The sequence below is a fragment of the Dendrobium catenatum genome, unplaced genomic scaffold (assembly GCF_001605985.2).
Source record: "Dendrobium catenatum unplaced genomic scaffold, ASM160598v2 fragScaff_scaffold_1342, whole genome shotgun sequence".
In the NCBI taxonomy this organism is placed as follows: Eukaryota; Viridiplantae; Streptophyta; class Magnoliopsida; order Asparagales; family Orchidaceae; genus Dendrobium; species Dendrobium catenatum.
In genome coordinates this window covers 96,803-116,196 of record NW_021319804.1, presented here as the reverse complement: position 1 = coordinate 116,196, position 19,394 = coordinate 96,803, and the positions used below count along the sequence as shown (strand labels likewise).

General features: G+C 36.5%; 1 protein-coding gene across 1 annotated transcript in view; it reads right to left on the bottom strand.

Moving 5' to 3' along the window:
* The window catches only part of LOC110105764 (vacuolar protein sorting-associated protein 51 homolog), an 82,502-nt gene that overhangs the window by 28,336 nt on the left and 34,772 nt on the right, over positions 1 to 19,394 (bottom strand). Inside the window, exons 11-15 of the mRNA XM_020835390.2 lie at positions 12,577 to 12,650; positions 12,194 to 12,260; positions 5,714 to 5,823; positions 4,989 to 5,252; positions 4,744 to 4,860 (exon numbers count right to left, since the gene is read on the bottom strand). Coding sequence (XP_020691049.1) covers positions 4,744 to 4,860; positions 4,989 to 5,252; positions 5,714 to 5,823; positions 12,194 to 12,260; positions 12,577 to 12,650 — 632 coding nt within the window. The remainder of the gene's footprint in view (positions 1 to 4,743; positions 4,861 to 4,988; positions 5,253 to 5,713; positions 5,824 to 12,193; positions 12,261 to 12,576; positions 12,651 to 19,394) is intronic.

The window sequence follows — 19,394 nt, the reverse complement described above, 5'->3', positions numbered from 1 at the left end:
TGCAAGTATAATTTGACTTCTAAATAACAAGGATCATGAGGAATATGGCTTAATCATAAAGCTATAATGTGAGAGAATCCTTTGGATCATGATAATCCATTTGCAAAGGCGGACATGATACATCTCTAAACAACGATCAAATGGAGATGTAATGGCGTGCTGAAAATCAATGATACAAAGTTTTCATTCAATATCAAGAGGTCACCATACCAATTGAGACACAAGCATTAGTGAGCAAACAAAAGACTTGTTGAATATAACGAAAGATAAGTGCATCGTTTATGAGCAAAAGCAACGGGCATGTCAATAGCAACTACAAATAATGACTGATGACGAATGAGTTCTCTATATCTCATTCAAAAGCAACAAACACAATGATATTTGTGCGGTGAATAACTACTTAATGTCAAGTGAAATACATTGATTCTCTCAAATAAAAGTGACTAATATGCAGTAGATGTAAGTACCTGCGAGCTCTTATAGCAAGGATATCCAAACATCCTTGCCAGTCAACATACAAGGATAAATCAGTGGCAAGCACAACTCAACCAATTTCCAATAATAGCATGCAGGAATGTGTGTTGGTCTCCTACAAAAATTGGAAGACTAATGTGTACTGGACAAAGCTACCTACCAATCAATATGTATGAAGAAATTGGTGGCAAATGCAAACTCCTATGGATTACCGTAGGAGACTTGTGACATACACAAAATGACATCTCCAAATAGACACAGGAGACCGTCATCAAATTCAAACCTCTACGAGTTGCTAAAGAAGACTTATTTCATAGTTAACATTTCATTTGCAACTAGAGAAGGAAGATATGCAAGTGAATACATCAATTCACTGCACGCAAGGAAAGATGAGATGCATCAAATACAAACTCCTATGGGCCGTCACAGAAAATTAGTCATAAACATCACAAGGTGCAAATGTACATACAATGTCTTCTGTAGTCAAAGGAAGTATAGCTACAGTACATGCATACAAGGCCTTTGTGAGTTGTTACGGCACCCTCATATTCGACAAATGTCAATCAAATATGCCGATCATTTGCAAGTAGAGACGATTAGCAAACAACAAATGCAAGCGCCTACGGGCTGCTGTCAAAGATCTGCAACACATACAAGCTCTCTATAAAGACAGATGTACGTGCAACATGGGTAAATGCAGAAAGACTTCAGTAAATGCAGTATCCTGAAGTCAATTTCAGTCTGTGAAGAAATACATCTACATGTCCACTCACAACAATGACGGATGTATTACATGAGCCAAACAACTACAACGAATACAAGCATCTAAGAATGAAAGCAGGAGATTCGTCAGTGCACTACAATCTACCTGCGCAAATCATGTGGATAGTGCACGATAGTCTACCTGTACGAAGCAGCGAACAACTCTATTCAGAAGCTGCTACGCCACGCCACCGGATCCGCAACTTCTATCCAAGCGGACAGAAGGCGTCTACAAATATTTTCAAAGTACCCCCACGTACACCGTAGTTTGTATACACATAGGTACACTAAAAGGGGTAAAAGCAATTATAAAACCCGCATGGGCCCCGGCGAGCGTGTTATTGGTACACACGTGACGTCTAGGGATGCTGCGCGGGTCGATAAGTGAATTTAAGTTCGAACATGATCCTTCTATACAGATCAATAGGAGTCCACAGTGTTCGAACTTCAAACAAATGCACGACTGTGGCAACGGTGTATTTGTTTTAATGCATTTATATTAGGTCTTCAAAGCCTAAAATCAATAGAATTCACTAATAATGGCACAAAGCCTATGAAACCCGATCCCTTATCAACAAGTCGATAGGGTCGACAAGGTTTAATCAAGTGAAAGTGACCCCAAATATCCCGATGATAGCCGTGATGAACAAAAATCTCAACCGGAGGGGTCCATTCCAAATACTTCAAACGCCCATCAAAATTAAAATCTAAAACTCCATGAGTTTTGAAATCCAAAAAAAATATTTAAAATTGAAAATCAATCATGAAACACTTAAAACAAAATTCAACCACTCTCCGCAATAAGTTTGTCAGGGTGGACAAAATGAAATTTACTTCAGCTCACAAAGAGCTAATGCCTAGTCGAAAATATCACTAGGATCCATTCTCAAAACAGTCTCCTGCCAGTAAGGACGTGGTATGTGTCCTCTGACTGACGGTTTGCTGCCAAATGGCACCACAGGATAAACGGTTATGACCCGGGGCCCTCTGAACCGAGTGGTTTTGCCGCCAAATGGCACCAACAAATACCGATTATGGCCAGCACCATTACGTTCCTTATTGGCATCAAATCCTTGAGATATGAATCAATAGGATATGATTGATAGGGCACAAAGCAGAACTCAAATCATAAAGTCCTCACAAAATGAGGGCGAAATCTCTGGGTAGTGTCTTATCTATAAACCCATCTGCCTTCCAAAATTTACCTCGGAACTTATCCGTTAAAACTCCTTCGCCGAATAAAAAGAAAAGCGAGCGGAGGCTGGGGCCAAATTTTCGGAGCCCACACTAATATTAGTCCATATGATAAACGTAACATGTTATCATATTTTCTTGTATAATTGAACTTTATATTAGATTTATTTATCCTACTAAGCATCTAGCTCATCAAATATTGTAAATGTTGCTTTCAGGCAATGGGAAGGAGTAGTTGAGTATATAGATATGTCACTAATTTTGTAACATACCATAGCCTTTTGAGTGTGCAGTTTTGAATGTATTATAGAAGGTGTGTATAATGTGTATTAAAGACTTTTTATATATAAAAATTTATATTTAAAGTTTAATTAGAATCTTTATATTTGATTTGATGATTTCATTTATGTACACTTCCAAATCAATGTTTATGATGGACTCATTAAATGATTGTAAAGTATAATGCATATTTTTTTTTTATGATGACCAAAAATAAATTAAATTCTAACTTATTCAATCTTAATTAATAAATTCAGGAAGTGTGTTGGTGAGAAATCTATCAGACTGGATTGTCCAACTTCTGTTACACCTCATGGTTAATTGTAGGGATCAAAAAAGAGCTCAATTGAAATTGACATCATAGTAGGTTTAAATTGTAAATTATAGCATAATTGGATTTGAAATGAAGCTGAGAATGAAATTGATTATATAGAGCTATAGATCGATCTGATTGGGTTGATGATCTAGTCCAAGTTTAGAAGTTACATATGCATAACAAGATCATCATACAATAAATTGCATTAAATAAGTAGATTTATGAATTTACAAATATGTCTGAAGAAATGCCATAAAGAATGAATGCTCAGCCATTAGTCCAGGCACAAAAACTAAAATATAAACTAAGGATAATTCAAATAGAAGTTAAGTTCACAATAGAAAATATGAGGAGGTCGAACTCAAAGAGTTACATGATGTAAACATAGATATAATATAGCTATGAGTTTATGTATTTTTGTATGTTTTTATGTTTGTTATAAGATATGTTATAATATATCCATGTTTATGTATAATATAGTAATATGCTATGTACATATATGTTGTATGTGCTTCTATAATTTAGATAAGATTTTTTAATTTGATTAATGTTCATGAAGTTTTTTTTTTTTTTTCGTAAGTATATGAGCCAACAAGAGAAAATTTTGACTTATTTATATGACAAGATGAGTCAATTAATCGTTGAGAATGCTCAAGCACTGCTCGTTTTCACCCTACTCTTTACTCTTCTCCCACAAACCATAGGACACTTACAAATCTCCATCCTCTAGTTCATCGAGCATGTAGCCCTCAACTCCATTTCTTTCCTTTGTAATGCATGTCATAATGTCAGAGGAATGCTCGTCAATGTAAAGCTAACCCCTAGACTACTGGCAAGAAGTTCCAATCAGCCTCCCACACCAATAAGCTCGGTTAATCGCTTATGCTCGATGCTACAATCCCCACATCTATCTGCAAAACATATGTTGACTTCAAATCCTCATTTTCAGCCTTCAAACCCCTGAGCCTCTCCAATCTCCACATTTTTTCTCTTTTCACAAGGCCTCTGGACATGACTATGCCTCTAGCCACCTTACTAACATCTTCATAGATGGTCAACTTACACACATCATCATCAACCACTAAGGCAATTAACAATCCTCTATTTCTCAAAGACCTATACACCTCTATGATCCCATTTGTTCTCTAACAACAACTGCGTTAATAACCTTTGTGCCAACAACATCATTCTCTTCATCAAAGCTCTCTATCAATTTTCTTCATCGAAGATATTTCTAATTTACTATGATAACACTTTTTAAGGATTTTATTCCAGCATTCTTTAATATGGACCTCATTGTCAACTATTTGTATGTCTAATTCGCACCTCTTTCTTTCATGCATCAATCACACTCCTTTAACAACAATTACAATCTCTACGCAACAAAACATTCAACTACTTCATCTCTGGTCACTACTATTTCTAAACTGAAATTAACATCTTCTATGCTTCCTTAAGTCTGAAGGAGTGTTATCATATCTAAATTATCACATGTGCTAATAATTTATTTCTATTCTTATTATTAAATTTCCTCATTATTAAGGTTTGTATCCTTTAATGCATTTTCTCTTGATTATGGTCACCTTTTACCCATATATGTAGAATAGCATTTCAGTAAATAATTAGACCTTCCCGGTTCTGTCCCTTCTAACAAGTTTGATTAAAAAATATTAGCAAGAACTTCATAAACAATCAATATGAAAGAGATGAGTACATACACGATGCAAGAACTTTTCACCAGCTGAACGAAATAATCGACAAATCTCCCCTGGCACAAATGCAGGTCCACGTTCATAAGCCCGCATGCCACCTCCAGAGAAATAAGCAGCTATTTCCTAACAAACATCAGACAAATTGTCAAATAATGAGTCAACTAAAATAAGCATCAATACAAATATGAAGTTGGGCTTTCATTAAAATGTTTGAAAAAAGAAATGACTTGGAAAGGCAACGAGTTTCCTACCTCTGTTACTCTAGGAATGGCAGCGTGTTCTATATAAACTGAAACCTGGGCAAGCACCAGAACAAGACCAGTTTGCACTCTCTCTGTATGTACTGAATCATTGCTCGAGTCCTTAGTGGACAAATTACCACTCCCACAAAGCAATAGAAAAAGTTGGTGAAGTTTCTGATAGAAGTCCTGGAAGCCTTCTTGAACCCAATCTCTAAGCAAGTCCCTCAGCTTTACCAAGAGCTCCAAATTATCATCAAGAAGTTGGCGAAATTCCTGAAAACATCAATTAGAACTTCAAGAAGATAAACTTTCGTCCTGAAAACATCAATTAGAACTTCAAGAAGATAAACTTCTACAGGAAACTGGGTGATGCAGAATATTCAAAAATCATATATGGCTATAGAAAGTATTGGCAGGTGCTGGGTTTCATGTAGTGGGTGCACCTTTTTATGGGTAATATGTCATGTAGACATGCAAATTTCCAATCATTTGATTTAGAGGATAGTGAGTTTCTTTTTTATTTTTTTTAAATTAGCATTACATTTTTACTCGAAGTGGTGGATGCAAAGTAAATTAAACATTTAAACATATTTATCTTAACCAAGCATTGGCTTCTATCAATTACAGATAACATTTTACCAGGGTTAAATTTAAGAAAAAAATGTACGTTGATTGATGATAATGACCGACTCTTGTAAAGATGGAAGCCAACCTGAAGTAGATTAGGTTCTTACCACTAGGAGGTCCATGCTACCCTGAAAAATTGCCTTCTTGCTGCCTTCTAATACAATCTGCAATGGAGATTCTTCGGATCCATTTATCCTAGGCTGAATTCTGATGAGTTCTACCAAAATAACAGAAAAACATGAATTATTTTACTACAAAAATTTCAATTAATCAAAGCATGGAAGATTTAAAAATGGATTCAACTGAGTAAAACCAAGATTCACATGAGATTCAGAGTCATACGTGAAGTATGTGCATATTGCTTTTTGGTCATGTAGATTCAAAGAAAAGCAAATAGGTTAAAGGGGTTCACAATTCAGTTAAACTCAAAAAGAAATCAAACATAATTTCAATTTATAAATGAAAATTACAAAAATATTTTTGCAAAATTGCACCATGTAGAAAGATAGTATTTAAATCCATCAAAATATTTATTTCAACTGTTTTGGATTGACCCCACAAACAAAGCGGCCATTCTTCCAGGTTTTAGTCAATTGTGGATTTATGCTAATGTAACATATTTCAGTCACATTGCCAATAAATTCTCAAAAAAGATTTTTTCTTATTCAACTCAAGTTTCATGAATTGGAACCAATAGAAAGCGACATTTTTTAGACCATGGTGGAATCCTCAGCCAAATCAAATACATTTCATCTAAATACATCCTGTCACCCCAATTGCACCATTTGTCCCCATTTTTGGATTTTCCCCCCTTTTTAGTAGAGCATATATCTGACACTTAGTTCATTCTTCAAAACGAGAAGAATACGCCTCAGGAAGCTCAAAAAAGGAATATAAAAGCTCAACATCAAAGAGAAAAGTCTCCATTTGGTTACTAACCCAACAGGTCGTGCAAGCCTCCACCTGCACCCAACCAACTATATTTTATGCCTAGCAGACCGAACTAGACTGTTTAAAGGAATATACAATACATATTTAGTATGTTTTGAACCTCTAACCACCTCAACCATGTAACTGAACCAACTTACTCATAATTACCTCGATTTAGCAAAAGATATTTTAGTTGTTGGATAGATCTTTTGATTTGGTAGGGGCTTGTGGTTGAAATCAGATGCAAAGCCAAACCAACCACTAAAAACAAGATGAGGAGTTCAGGGATTATTTGACTGGAATCGCTCTACCATGACAAGTATGAAGTCCCCTTTTCTTTCCTCTCAACAAAGTGCCTGTATCAAACCTAGTATAACCCAACTTCATGAGGTGTTAAAATTACTTAAGAAAACCGATTTTACTACTTCTAACCATATTAAATTTGGTTCAACCATTTTCTATATTCCTTTTATATTAAATATACCAATCTACCTTACAGTTACGAATGAATAATTCAGTAATTATCAGTTATGACTTTTATTTAAGTTACATAGCATATGTTTGCCCTTTCTTTAAGATTATTGCCATTTTAATGAGCCATCCCTAACTTTTGCTAGAAATCGATGATTTAATTTAAACATTGCCTAGCTTGTAAGTTCTTTAACGTTTTACAGATCAAGTGAGATATTTTTATTGAGATGGATTTGAATCATAGGACCACAGAATTCTAGACGTTTGAATGTCGGTTAGTTGGAGCGAAACATGAATCATTAGACTTTGTTTTAGCAATTTTTGGATTGATTAGAATCCTTGGATAGGAATTTTCAGATTTAGTAGTAAAAAAAACCACTTCATGTTTATGAGAAAATTTAAAAATGGAAGTATGAAATTTGACTTCCCTTGGATGATTTAATTTTCTTTCTTTTTTTTTTTGGCAGAAAACCGAACGAAGTATAATATAAGTACAATCCAAATGCCAATTTTTTATTGATAGATAGTTATTAAAAGCCTCAATAAATTGTACCACATAAACAAGAGTATCCACAAACTTCACGCTCACCCAAACCCCACCCCCATCGTCTAGCCTCTGTTGGATGTACTCGTATGCTCAACCATCAAGCCTGCGCCACTACACTCAATCATGCTCTATACTCGCTGCACTCGGCCACACTTGCGAGCCTTCCTCCTCACCAACTGTGATATTCATATGGCCTCACACTTGATGCACTCCATACTTCTTGTCATCACATTAATCACCCTATAGTTTCTCCATTTCTCTATGGGCTGCAAACTCCTTGCGATCATATGTTGACTTCATGCTTGATGCCCTATATGAAATCCTTGCTATTTCCATCTGATTTGTTGCTTATAAGCTTTTTCTCATTAAAATCTATCTGACATTATGCTTCCTCACTACCCCTAACTCGAGGGCATGCATTGGGTTCCTTATCATCATCTCCACCACCTACCTCTCAGGCTATTTCTCCTTTCATGGCTATTCCTTCACCAACGTTGGCTCAACTGGCTGCCCTATCCCCTGCAACTCCTCTTGCGGTCCAAGTGCCTTCATATGTTGCTTCTTTTGTTACAAGCGTTCCTCCATCCTTTGCAGAAGTTGTTGGGGTATTAAAAGCTTCAGGATCTCATCGGATTTTGAGTACCTAGTTTCCATTATTTTTTCATCAATGTTCAAATCCTCATCATAAAAAACCTTGCATATTTCATGATATCAGCTCTTATTTTCATTTATTCAGAGATATCCAAATTATGCTGAGCAAGTTCTTGATGGGATGTCCCAAACTTGATATTATATGCTTATTGATGTAGACAAAGGGGGGTGGGGGGGGGGGTCAACCCATGTCCAAAATAAATCAATTTTGGCCTCCCTCGAGTTTACAAGCTCAATCTATTTGAGCTAAAATTTTAGCTCATTTATGAGCTGGTCTTTAGTTCATTTATTGAACTAAGGGTTAGCTCATTATTAGCTAAGTTTTAGTTCATATTTATCTTTTATTAAATGTACTTTTTATGCTTTTTATGTTTTTCATTATAGTTGTCTCTTGGAATTCCAAACCGGCTTTTGGAATTCCAAGATTTGCTTTTCCCATGTGTGGCCCTTGGCTTCCACCATGGGGTAATGTTTTTTTGTGCTTTTGCCCCTTGGATTTCCGGCTGGCTGCTGGTTTTCCGAGCCTGGGTGGTTTCCCGTGGCTGTGGCACCTTGGTTCCGTGCGGCCTCCTTGGCTACCGCGATTGCCCCTTCGGTTCCTTGGCTTGGGCTGTTTTTTCGTGAAAAGCAATTAGGTTTTTAATGTTTGTGATGTTTGGAATTCCTATGTGAATTCATTGTTTGTGTCCTTTGGTATTCCCCTTTCATACCTATAAATATAAGGGGTTATGTATTGTTTAAAATAGTTGAATGATATGTGATTTTTGGAAATGTAAACCTACGGGTTTCATGGAAAAGCTTGCGAGCTTTGTCCGTCTTCTTTCTCATCCCCTCTGGAAATCTTGCAAGCTCTTTCCAACCTTTCATCTTGGCTTCTAATCTCTTCGTCTCTCCGCAAGTGCCACTCCACCTGTATCTTTCTTCCAAGTGCAGCAACTTTAGGGTGTCTTTGGTTTATGAGTCAAAGTTTGTAAGTCGTTGTAATTTTGTGTGTTTTGTAATTTCTTCTTTTTAGTTTAATTGTAAGAGTTTGTTCTTTCTTTTGTTCTTTCTCTTCTTCTTCGTCATTTCGTGATTTAGTGGGTCGTATCGGTATTCTCATTCGTGCGGGCGAGGGGTATAGGCTCCCTATATTTCTTGTCCCAACCAATTTGGTATCAGAGCAAGTTAGGAAGTCCTAGGTTTGTGTGTTTGTCAAGTTGTAGTCAAGTCAAGTCATTTTGTTATGAGTCTTGTTGAGTCTCTAAAAGAATTGTGAGTCTAGAGTTTTTTTTTATTCTTTTTGTGAGTCAGTCAAAAAATGAAAAATATCAAAAATATGGCTTCATTCATGGAAGAAAGCGATCAAAATAATCCTGATGTCCCACTCTTGTTGGACAAATGGATTCCTACCGAAGGCGATTCAACAGATCCGCTTCAAGACCGTTTATACAAGCTTCAGTATCACATGTTCCTATGTGATCAAAAATTTGAGAAGTGGAAAAGGTACCTACAACAACAATTCGAGAAGGAACAGGAAGAAATTTTGAAGAAATTTGGTGAGAAAATCAAAGAGCTGGATGATCAGTATGCACCTCCTCAAGAGAACCCAAAGCTAACTCATCGGGAGATGAGTTCTTCAAGAAGGGGAGAATCCGATGTAGACAAAGGGGGGGGGGTGAACCCATGTCCAAAATAAATCAATTTTGGCCTCCCTCGAGTTTACAAGCTCAATCTATTTGAGTTGAAATTTTAGCTCATTTATGAGCTGGTCTTTAGTTCATTTATTGAACTAAGGGTTAGCTCATTATTAACTAAGTTTTAATTCATATTTATCTTTTATTAAATGTACTTTTTATGCTCTTTATGTTTTTCATTATAGTTGTCTCTTGGAATTCCAAACCGGCTTTTGAAATTCGGAATTCCTGCTTTTGGAATTCCGAGATTTGCTTTTCCCATGTGTGGCTCCTTGGCTTCCACCATGGGGTAATTTTTTTTGTGCTTTTGCCCCTTGGATTTCCGGCCGGCTGCTGGTTTTCCGAGCCTGGGTGGTTTCCCGTGGCTGTGGCGCCTTGGCTCCGTGCGGCCTCCTTAGCTCCCGCAATTGCCCTTTCGATTCCTTGGCTTGGGCTGTTTTTCTGTGAAAAGCAATTAGGTTTTTAATGTTTGGAATTCCTATGTGAATTCATTGTTTGTGTCCTTTGGTATTCCCCTTTCATACCTATAAATATGAGGGGTTATGTATTGTTTAAAATAGTTGAATGAAATGTTATTTTTGAAAAAGCTATAACCTGCGGGTTTGCTTGGATAAGCTTGAGAGCTTTGTCCGTCTTCTTTCTCATCCCCTCCGGAAATCTTGCGAGCTCTTTCCAACCTTTCGTCTTGGCTTCTAACCTCTTTCGTCTCTCCGCAAGTGCCACTCCACCTGTATCCCTCTTCCAAAAGTGATGCAACTTTAGGGTGTCCTTTAATTTCGGGTCAATTGTAAGTCGTCGTAATTTTGTGTGTTTTGTAATTTCTTCTTTTTAGTTTTATTGAAAGAGTTTGTTCTTCCTCTTCTTTTTCGTCATTTCGTGATTTAGTGGGTCGTCGTTCGGTATTCTCTTTTGTGTGGGCGAGGGGTATAGGCTCCCTATATTTCTTGCCCCCACCACTTATTCATGCCAAACTTTGGCTAGAAAGTATTTATGCTCCTTGATCTCGCTTTAATATTATCAAACTATCTGTTGAAGCAAATTACTCTAGATTGTTTTCATGGTGATCATATTATGAGTCGTTTCAAATGGGAATGTTAAGGTGCTCTTCCTCATTTTGACTCATCCATAGAACATCAAATCACACCAATATAGATTTTTTTTTAATCGACTTTGGACTTTATCTTTCATTCTTTTGAAAATTCTTCCAAATACATGTTGTTACAGCTTGCCTCCCTAGGCTATCTATGGCTAGGGTTCTAATTGCATTGGATGTTGCTAGACCTTTGGATAGTGAGATTTAGATTGGCTCATTATCTTATGATTATTGGTTTAAGGATGTATGGAATTGTTCCTTCGTATGGTACCACTAGTAAAAATTTAGGACATGACTATTTTGATCACTTCAAAGCTCATCCAAAATAAAGCAAACCATTTGCTATCGATCATTGTTGTTAGGAACATCAGAAGCATGCAAATGATCAAAATCTCACTTCACCTTGGCGAGAACAATACCATCTTCTTCAGCTCGGGACGTAGACAAAATATGGAACAAACTCTAGATGATATTGTGGAATTAGAGCCTTCAAAATCTAGCCTCACTAAAAGAAGTCTTATGAAAAATAATCTAATCTCTTATGCATCCAAAAATATTGTTATAGATCGTCCATAAGAGTTAGCCCCTAATCCCATTACTACCGTAAAGGATGTTCAAGCCATTAAGTCTGTGTAACTTTCTAATTCAAACAATATCTTTTGAGTATTGAGTATTGAAGCCCATAGAAGGTTTCAAATCTTATTTTCCAGGTGGGGCAAAAATAAGAAAAAGAATTACTAAAACTCTCCAATATTCATTAGGCTTCAAGTGAGGAGCCACAAATGAGAGTTTATCGTGGATCTCTCCACCTATCATATGGATATTTTCTATGTCATATTGTTATCCTTACTTTTCTTTTTGCATTTATATTGTAAAATATCATATCACTCTAATTGATGCTTATTTACATATTTCATTATTGGGTTATAATTGTTCTTAAAAAAAAAAGAGAACCCACAAGCTTTAAAGAGCTACTGATACAACAACAAATCAATAACTAGGAAGCATACGGCCAACATTAAACTAAATAAAGGAAAGAAAAAGCAGAGAATTGACAGCAAAGCCTAAAAAATTGGCCTCCTAGTCCACAAAAAAAAAGTTACATTATAAATAAAACACAAAAGAAGGATATAAGTAAAAATTCCAGAGAAATGCTTTAATCTACTATGAATAGAAGATCTATCATTATAACTTTAGTTTAAATAGATGGGAGAATCACCTGAGATTTCTTTTAGAAGATGAGAGAAAAGTGTCGAAATATATTGTCTGCATATACCGCTAGCTGCCTGAGATAAAAGGAAACCAGTCATAGAATCACTGTCCAAAGTGAACGTGCAAAACATGTTGACCAACTATATAACCATTGGGAATGAAGCCTTTAAAGCATCGTATTGAAAAATAGTGGCATCATATTCAGCTCACACAAAATGAAAGAACTAAGCGGGTGGATGTTTCAAAAGCGGAGTTAATGCACTGGGAATGTTTGCAAAAAGAAGAAAAATGTAAAGGGCTAATTACGATTATTTAAGTGAACCTAATACACCTGCAGAATAGTGCATAGTAGATAGCAACCAGTTTTCAATAATAGAAATGAAGACAAACCTCAAGACAATGAACTGGAAGAGCGGCTTCCGGAAGCACTTCATCCATGACATTTATATCATTCCAAATATCCCCTGCAATGAATAGGTGGTAATTCCCGAATTTTTTGCTAAATAATGGAAAAAATCAATACATTTTATGCCTTATTAAATACATAATAGCAACATGAGCAAGAAATGTGATATAGTCCTCAGAAAATGATAAAGATCTTTCTAGGAAAAATAATAAAGTTTTTTTATAATTGAAGTCCAGAAAAATTCAAGGTGAAAGATAAGACATTTATAGATATTAAGCAAGCGATTAAAAATAATTAGATCTGCCACAATTCAGATATTATTAATATAACAGTCAGTACGTGTCTTTAAGGTGAGCAGTGCCTTACAAAATAAAAATGTCAGAGAACAACTATCTGAATTTCCATAAAGTCCTATAATTCTAATTGGAAGACAAAAAAGACAATGTTGTATATAAACACTCCAGAAGTCACGATATCCATCTCATCTAAAATAAGTGATTCTTTAATGGGCTTGTCCATTCCATTTCTACATATTATTCATTATATGTTAGTGAAAAGCTGTTTTGACTTTCTGTTCGATTCAAGAATTTACCTAAATTGTTTCCACAATAAATGAGTTGTTCTGAGGAAAAAAAAGAATTATGGAGATAATGAATGCATGCATATTTTAAAGGATATTTCTTTCAAACTTGTTTCTGGTATTGATTGCAGTCTGAATAATTAGGGAACTATGAAACAGCCAAGTATTGTAGATTAGTCTTAATCCACCAAGATAGATGATGTTACGAGAGTGTTCAACTTGTACTAAGTTTGCATCTGTGGGCTCCGAAAATTCGGCCCCGGCCTCCGCCCGCTTTTCTTTTAATTCGGCGAGGGAGTTTTAACTGATAAGTTCCGAGATAAATTTTGGAAGATAGATGGGTTTGTAGATAAGACACTACCCAGAGATTTCGCCCTCATTTTGCGATTGTCAATGCCAATAAATTATGTCCAAACTTGATTTCCATTACCTTTGTTATTTGATTATTACTTTCTTTTTTTCATAATAACTAGTGTGTCTATTTATTCTAAACTAAATGATGCTCTTAAATGCACTAATCATTTATGCCTGGTGAATACAATACAATTTATATTGCTTGATTGTCACAAGCCCAAGCTTCTTATGCATCCCCCGCCCAAGAAAATGAGCTATTGTTTTATAAACCCTTCACATGCGCTGCATTTAAGAACACACAAATGACATATAATCAACAAGTTTTATTTTCACCTATACCCTCATAAGCCTCAAATGTTCTTCAAATTGGAATTTTTTCCTGAGCATTTGCATGAGATGTTTGCAGGTAAGAAAGAAAAAAATGCAAGCAAAACAAACAATTAAGTATTTAGCAATTCAATGTTAAAGTCCAATTTCATCACTAGGCAATAAATGTCATCCTGCATAAAAGAAATATGGAGTTATGGACACAAGAAATGTAATTGACTGTGGTTTGTGGTTAATATTTTATTCTTTTGGACTTGGGCAATGTTGTTTGGTTGTATCCTTGTGGCCTACATTGGTTGTGAAGGATGGTATTGTTTGTATTTAAGCGTTGTGGCTTTTAAAGTTTAACAACACTATGTTATACCAATTCCCCCCAATCCCAAGATTAGTCCTCGTGTACAATTTTTGTGGTTTCTCGTTCAGAGAGTGGACTCTATTACAAGGCATGTGTTTTCTCCATCTTTTATTACCTTCAACTAGGCTATTGGGATTTGCATTTGGTATGTGGCTAATGGGACGAGTTTGGATTCGAAATTAAAAGCAAGCAAAACTTGTTCTTATCTTGTGGGATTTTAATTTAAACAAGGAATAAGCTCGATCTTGTATCAAACACATATATTAGCCTAGGAGACGAGATGTTATAAGTAGTTATTCTGAGACATTTTGATGCGGACATCCGACGGTGGACGTTAATCAAAGGAAGAGACGAAGATCGACGGCCGAGATCACTCCATTTATCTTAGTTTATTAGTTGTAATTTTTATTTAAATTATGCACTTTCCGTTTTCTCCTATGTAAGTCCAAGGGGCAAAGTTGTCTTTTATTTTTTTATAAAGCCTATATATAGAGGCCCTTGCTCTTATATTAGACAATGATAGATTAATAAAAAAATTATTCCTACACTTTGTTCTTCAGAGCGATGGGAGTTCTTAGGAGAGTGAAAGTCCCTATGTGAGGGTAATGAAATACCCACCAGCCGCAAGATGTGTCCGGGCTCGTGGATGAAGTCCCTTGGTGAAGGGTAACGCAATACCCGTTAGTCTTTGGAAAAGTATGAGACTCGCGGTTTTTTTTGTCTTTATTTATTCTTTTTTTTTCTAATTGTCATCTCCATCCTCTCTCCAATCCCGCCGGCTTCATCCCCTCCACCCAAACTCGCCGGCTTCTTCCCACAACCCTCTCTTCTTCCCCAACGAAATTTCCCATCCCCATCCTAAGCCTAACCGGTCATCTTCCTCCCCTCTCCAAATTCCCTCCATGAATTTTGAATTTTAAAATTCAAACCTCCCTAAATTACCTTCCTAAAATAGCTCATATCAATTTGGAAAGTGTCTTTATTTGAAATCAATTCTCCTTTTGAATTTCAAATACTTTCCTCTTTGATAATCCTTAATTAGGAATCCTCCCATAATTTCATCTTGTATTCAAAGCCTTCCTATTTTATACATCTTAATTTGGTAACAAATTTGAATTCAAAATTCAAATTAATTTGAATTTGAATTTGTTTCCTAAATTTGGATTTGATTTAAATTAATTAAATTAGGAAAGTTGTTTAAATTAGGTCCAATTAAATTTTTGATTGGATTTGATTTCAATTAATCTTCCTCAATTTCGATTTCCAATCAAGGCTCACTTTAATTCTCTTTCCCTAAACTCTCTTCTCTCTCTACCCGCCACCCCCTCTCTCCTATATCCTCTCTCTACTTGATTAATGCTTCTCCATTAAGGCCCCCAATTTCTCTCATATTTAGATTAATTCCTTCCCAAGAAAATGGAACTCTATTTAAGGAATTAATTAAGTACCTCTTCCCTCCCTTTTCCATTTAGTTTAAAATTCAAATTTCAAATGACCCCCTCCCCCCATATCTGTTCTACATCAGTTTGGTATCAGAGCATGGTTACCCGGGTGCAGACTCGACGAAGTCGAGCTCTTTTCCACCCTGGGAGAATGATGCGGACATCCGACGGTGGACGTTAATCAAAGGAAGAGACGAAGATCGACGGCCGAGATCACTCCATTTTATCTTAGTTTATTAGTTGTAATTTTTATTTAAATTATGCACTTTCCATTTTTACCTTACTTAAGGGTCTTCTCCTATGTAAGCCCAAGGGGCAAAGTTGTCTTTTATTTTTTTTATAAAGCCTATATATAGAGGTCCTTGCTCTTGTATTAGACAATGATAGATTAATAAAAAAATTGTTCCTACACTTTGTTCTTGAGAGCGATGGGAGTTCTTAGGATAGTGAAAGTCCCTATGTGAGGGTAATGAAATACCCACCAGCCACAGGATGTGTCCGGGCTCGTGGATGAAGTCCCTTAGTGAAGGGTAACGCAATACCCGTCAATCTTTGGAAAAGTATGAGACTCGCGGTTTTTTTTGTCTTTATTTATTCTTTTTTTTTCTAATCGTCATCTCCATCCTCTCTCCAATCCCGCCGACTTCATCCCCTCCACCCAAACTCGCCGGCTTCTTCCCACAACCCTCTCTTCTTCCCCACCGAAATTTCCCATCCCCCTCCTAAGCCTAACCGGTCATCTTCCTCCCCTCTCCAAATTTTGTGAGCTGAAGTAAATTTTAATTTGTCCACCCCAGTAAACTGTTGCGGAGGGTGGATGGATTTTGCTTTAAATGTTTAATGGTTAGATTTTAAATTTTAAATATTTGGGATTTTGGAATTTGTGGATTTTTTTATTTTGTAGAGTTTTGGATTTTTTATGGGCTTTTGGGAGACATTTAAAAAAAATGCCCAAAATTAACCCCTCCGGTTGAGATTTACATTCAACACGGCCATCATCGGGGTGTTCGGGGTCATTTCTCTTTATGGATTGAACATTGTCAACTCTGTCGGGCTATCCATAGAGGATCGGGTTTCGTAGGCTTTATGCCCTTAATAGTGAATTCTCATTGTTATAGGCCTTGAAGGCATAATATGAATGTATTAAGACAAATATAACGGTCGCCACAACTGTATAGTTGTTTGAGAGTTCGAACCTTGTCAACTCCTATTGATCCGTATAGGAGGATCGGGTTCGAACTAGAATTCACTTATCAACCCGCGCAGCATCCCTAGACGTCACGTGTGTACCAATAACATGCTCGTCGGGGCCCATGCGGGTGTTTGAGGACATTTTATAATTGAACCATGTACACTCCTTTTGTCTGCTAAGGAGGATCGGGTTTAAAATTTGATAACCCGCGTAGCATCCCTAGACGTCACGTGTGTACCAATAACATGCTCGCCGGGGCCCATGCGGGTTTCCTAATTTCTTTTACCCCTTTTCGTGTACCTATATGTATACAAACTATAGTGCACGTGCGGTGGTATTTTGAAAGTATTTGTAGACGTCTTCTGTCTGCTTGTATGGAGGTTGCAGATCCGGTGGCGTGGTGTTGTAGTTGTGGTCGCCTTCTATCTGCTCGTATGAGTGTTGCAGATCCGGTGGCGTGGAGTAGCAGCTTCTGGATCAGTTGTTTGCTGCTTTGTACAGGTAGACTGTCGTGCACTACTCGTTGCTTTCTGTAGGTGGATCGTAATGCACTAACTAATCTCCTGTTTCTGTTTGTACGGAGAGTTGCATTTGTTATAGACATGGTCCCTTTATTCGTGGTCAGCTCTCTTTACATATAAGTCTTTTAGAACCGATCGTAGGCTTTTGCATTTGCTACTGTTCCTCTACATTTTTTTTTGTATGTAGCATTTAGTGTAGATGATATATAGGTCTTTGACAGCATTATTGAAGCCTTCTACTTGTGGGGAGAGAACTGTATTTGCTTGCATGACTGATTGTGGGCGAGTTTGAGAGACTTCAATGTATTCGTGGCATATTCCTAATAACCATCATGAGTCATCCCTTCCACTTGTAGTTTGGATATTGCATTTATGGAAGATTCCCATGATGAACCTTATAGACTTATTTATTTCATTGATGTGTTGTGTTCTGCTTGAAGGTGGTATGCCACATCTGTTTGTGTGCCCTTCAATACTTCAGTCATGAGTATATTACCACGCACTTCTACTATCATCCGTGGGTAACTCTTTATATGCAATAAAGCTCCTCTATAGCTTGGTGTGTTTGCTTGCAATAGTTCGAATGTTGTAAGTTCATTGTCTTCCACGATCATCCACAAATATTCATAAGATTCCTATAGCTTCTTGTAAATGAATTGTTGTATGTATAGTAGGTCTTTTGTTGTCACTAAAAGAGACCATAGTGTGTGGGTAGAGCTCTAATCGATTCATTTTTGCAAATAAGCTATGTTATCTTTTAAGAACATCACATCATGTCATAGGATTTGATTTTATTCATATTTCCTTTAAGTTCAACATCAAGTTCTGGCTTGAGTCCAAGCCCAAGTATAGTCATTTGTTCTATTGTCCAAGCTCATGTTCAAATCAAGGTCCCCTGTGATCTTGTAGAGTCCAGGTTCAAGTTCAAAGTGAGATCAATCAAGTTCAGTTCAAGCTTCATTGTCTTTCAAGTTCATATCCTTCCTCTTTATTCAAGTTATGGTTTAAGTTGCAAATTCAAGTCCAACTTGAGTTTAAACTCAAGTGTAGTTTCTTTATAACTTATTTAAATTCAAGCCCCTTTTTAGTCATTTGATTTGAGTTCTGAGCATAGTTCCAAGTCCTTGGATCTTCGATCCAAATTTCAGCAGCCTCCCGGCGTCTCCCCCGTTTAGGGGAAAACTACGAGAAAACTAGGCCTTTCCCACCACGCGCAATAAAGGCGTGTATGGTAGGTGTCCTCTGACGAGGACAACGCGGCCGTGATTTTTCTTCCCACCATGCGCAATAAAGGCGTGTATGGGGTCTTTGACGGTACCTGTTTAAATGACACAATTTGCTTTCCCCCCGCTCAGGGGTACTTATGAGTGACCCCACCTCGCCGTAGATGTCACACCGGGGTCCCTTCCCACCACGCGCAATAAAGGCGTGTATAGGCGATTTTCCGGTGCGCCACGAACGCCGAAGTAGAGTTTAGGTGATTCCCGCCTCGTCGTAGGCGTCGGACCGGGGTCCCATCCCACCACGCGCAATAAAGGCGTGTATAGGCGGTTTTCCGGTCCGCCGCACACAACGGAAGCGAGGATCTGAGTTTAGGAGATTTCGTACCTTCGTAGGGTTGGCGATGTCGGCCCGAGGATCGAGAGAGAAAGACATCATTTAATTTATAACTAATTACCAATTATATATAATTAATTATATTTGACATATAATTAACTATATACAATTTATAATTAACTATAAATTAAATATATATGATTTATAATTAATTATAAAATAATTATAATTAATACATATTTAATTTCAAAATTAATTATAAATTCATTAGATTTATTTTACAATTAATTTAAAAATAATAAAAATTAATTATATTTAATCCATAATTAATTATAATTAATTTAAAATTAATCATAACTTAATTAAATTTAATTTATGATTAATCAAAAATTAATTATAATTAATTATATTTTCTAATTATTATTATAATTAATAATTTTAGTTAATTATAATTGATTAAAAAAATAATAATTC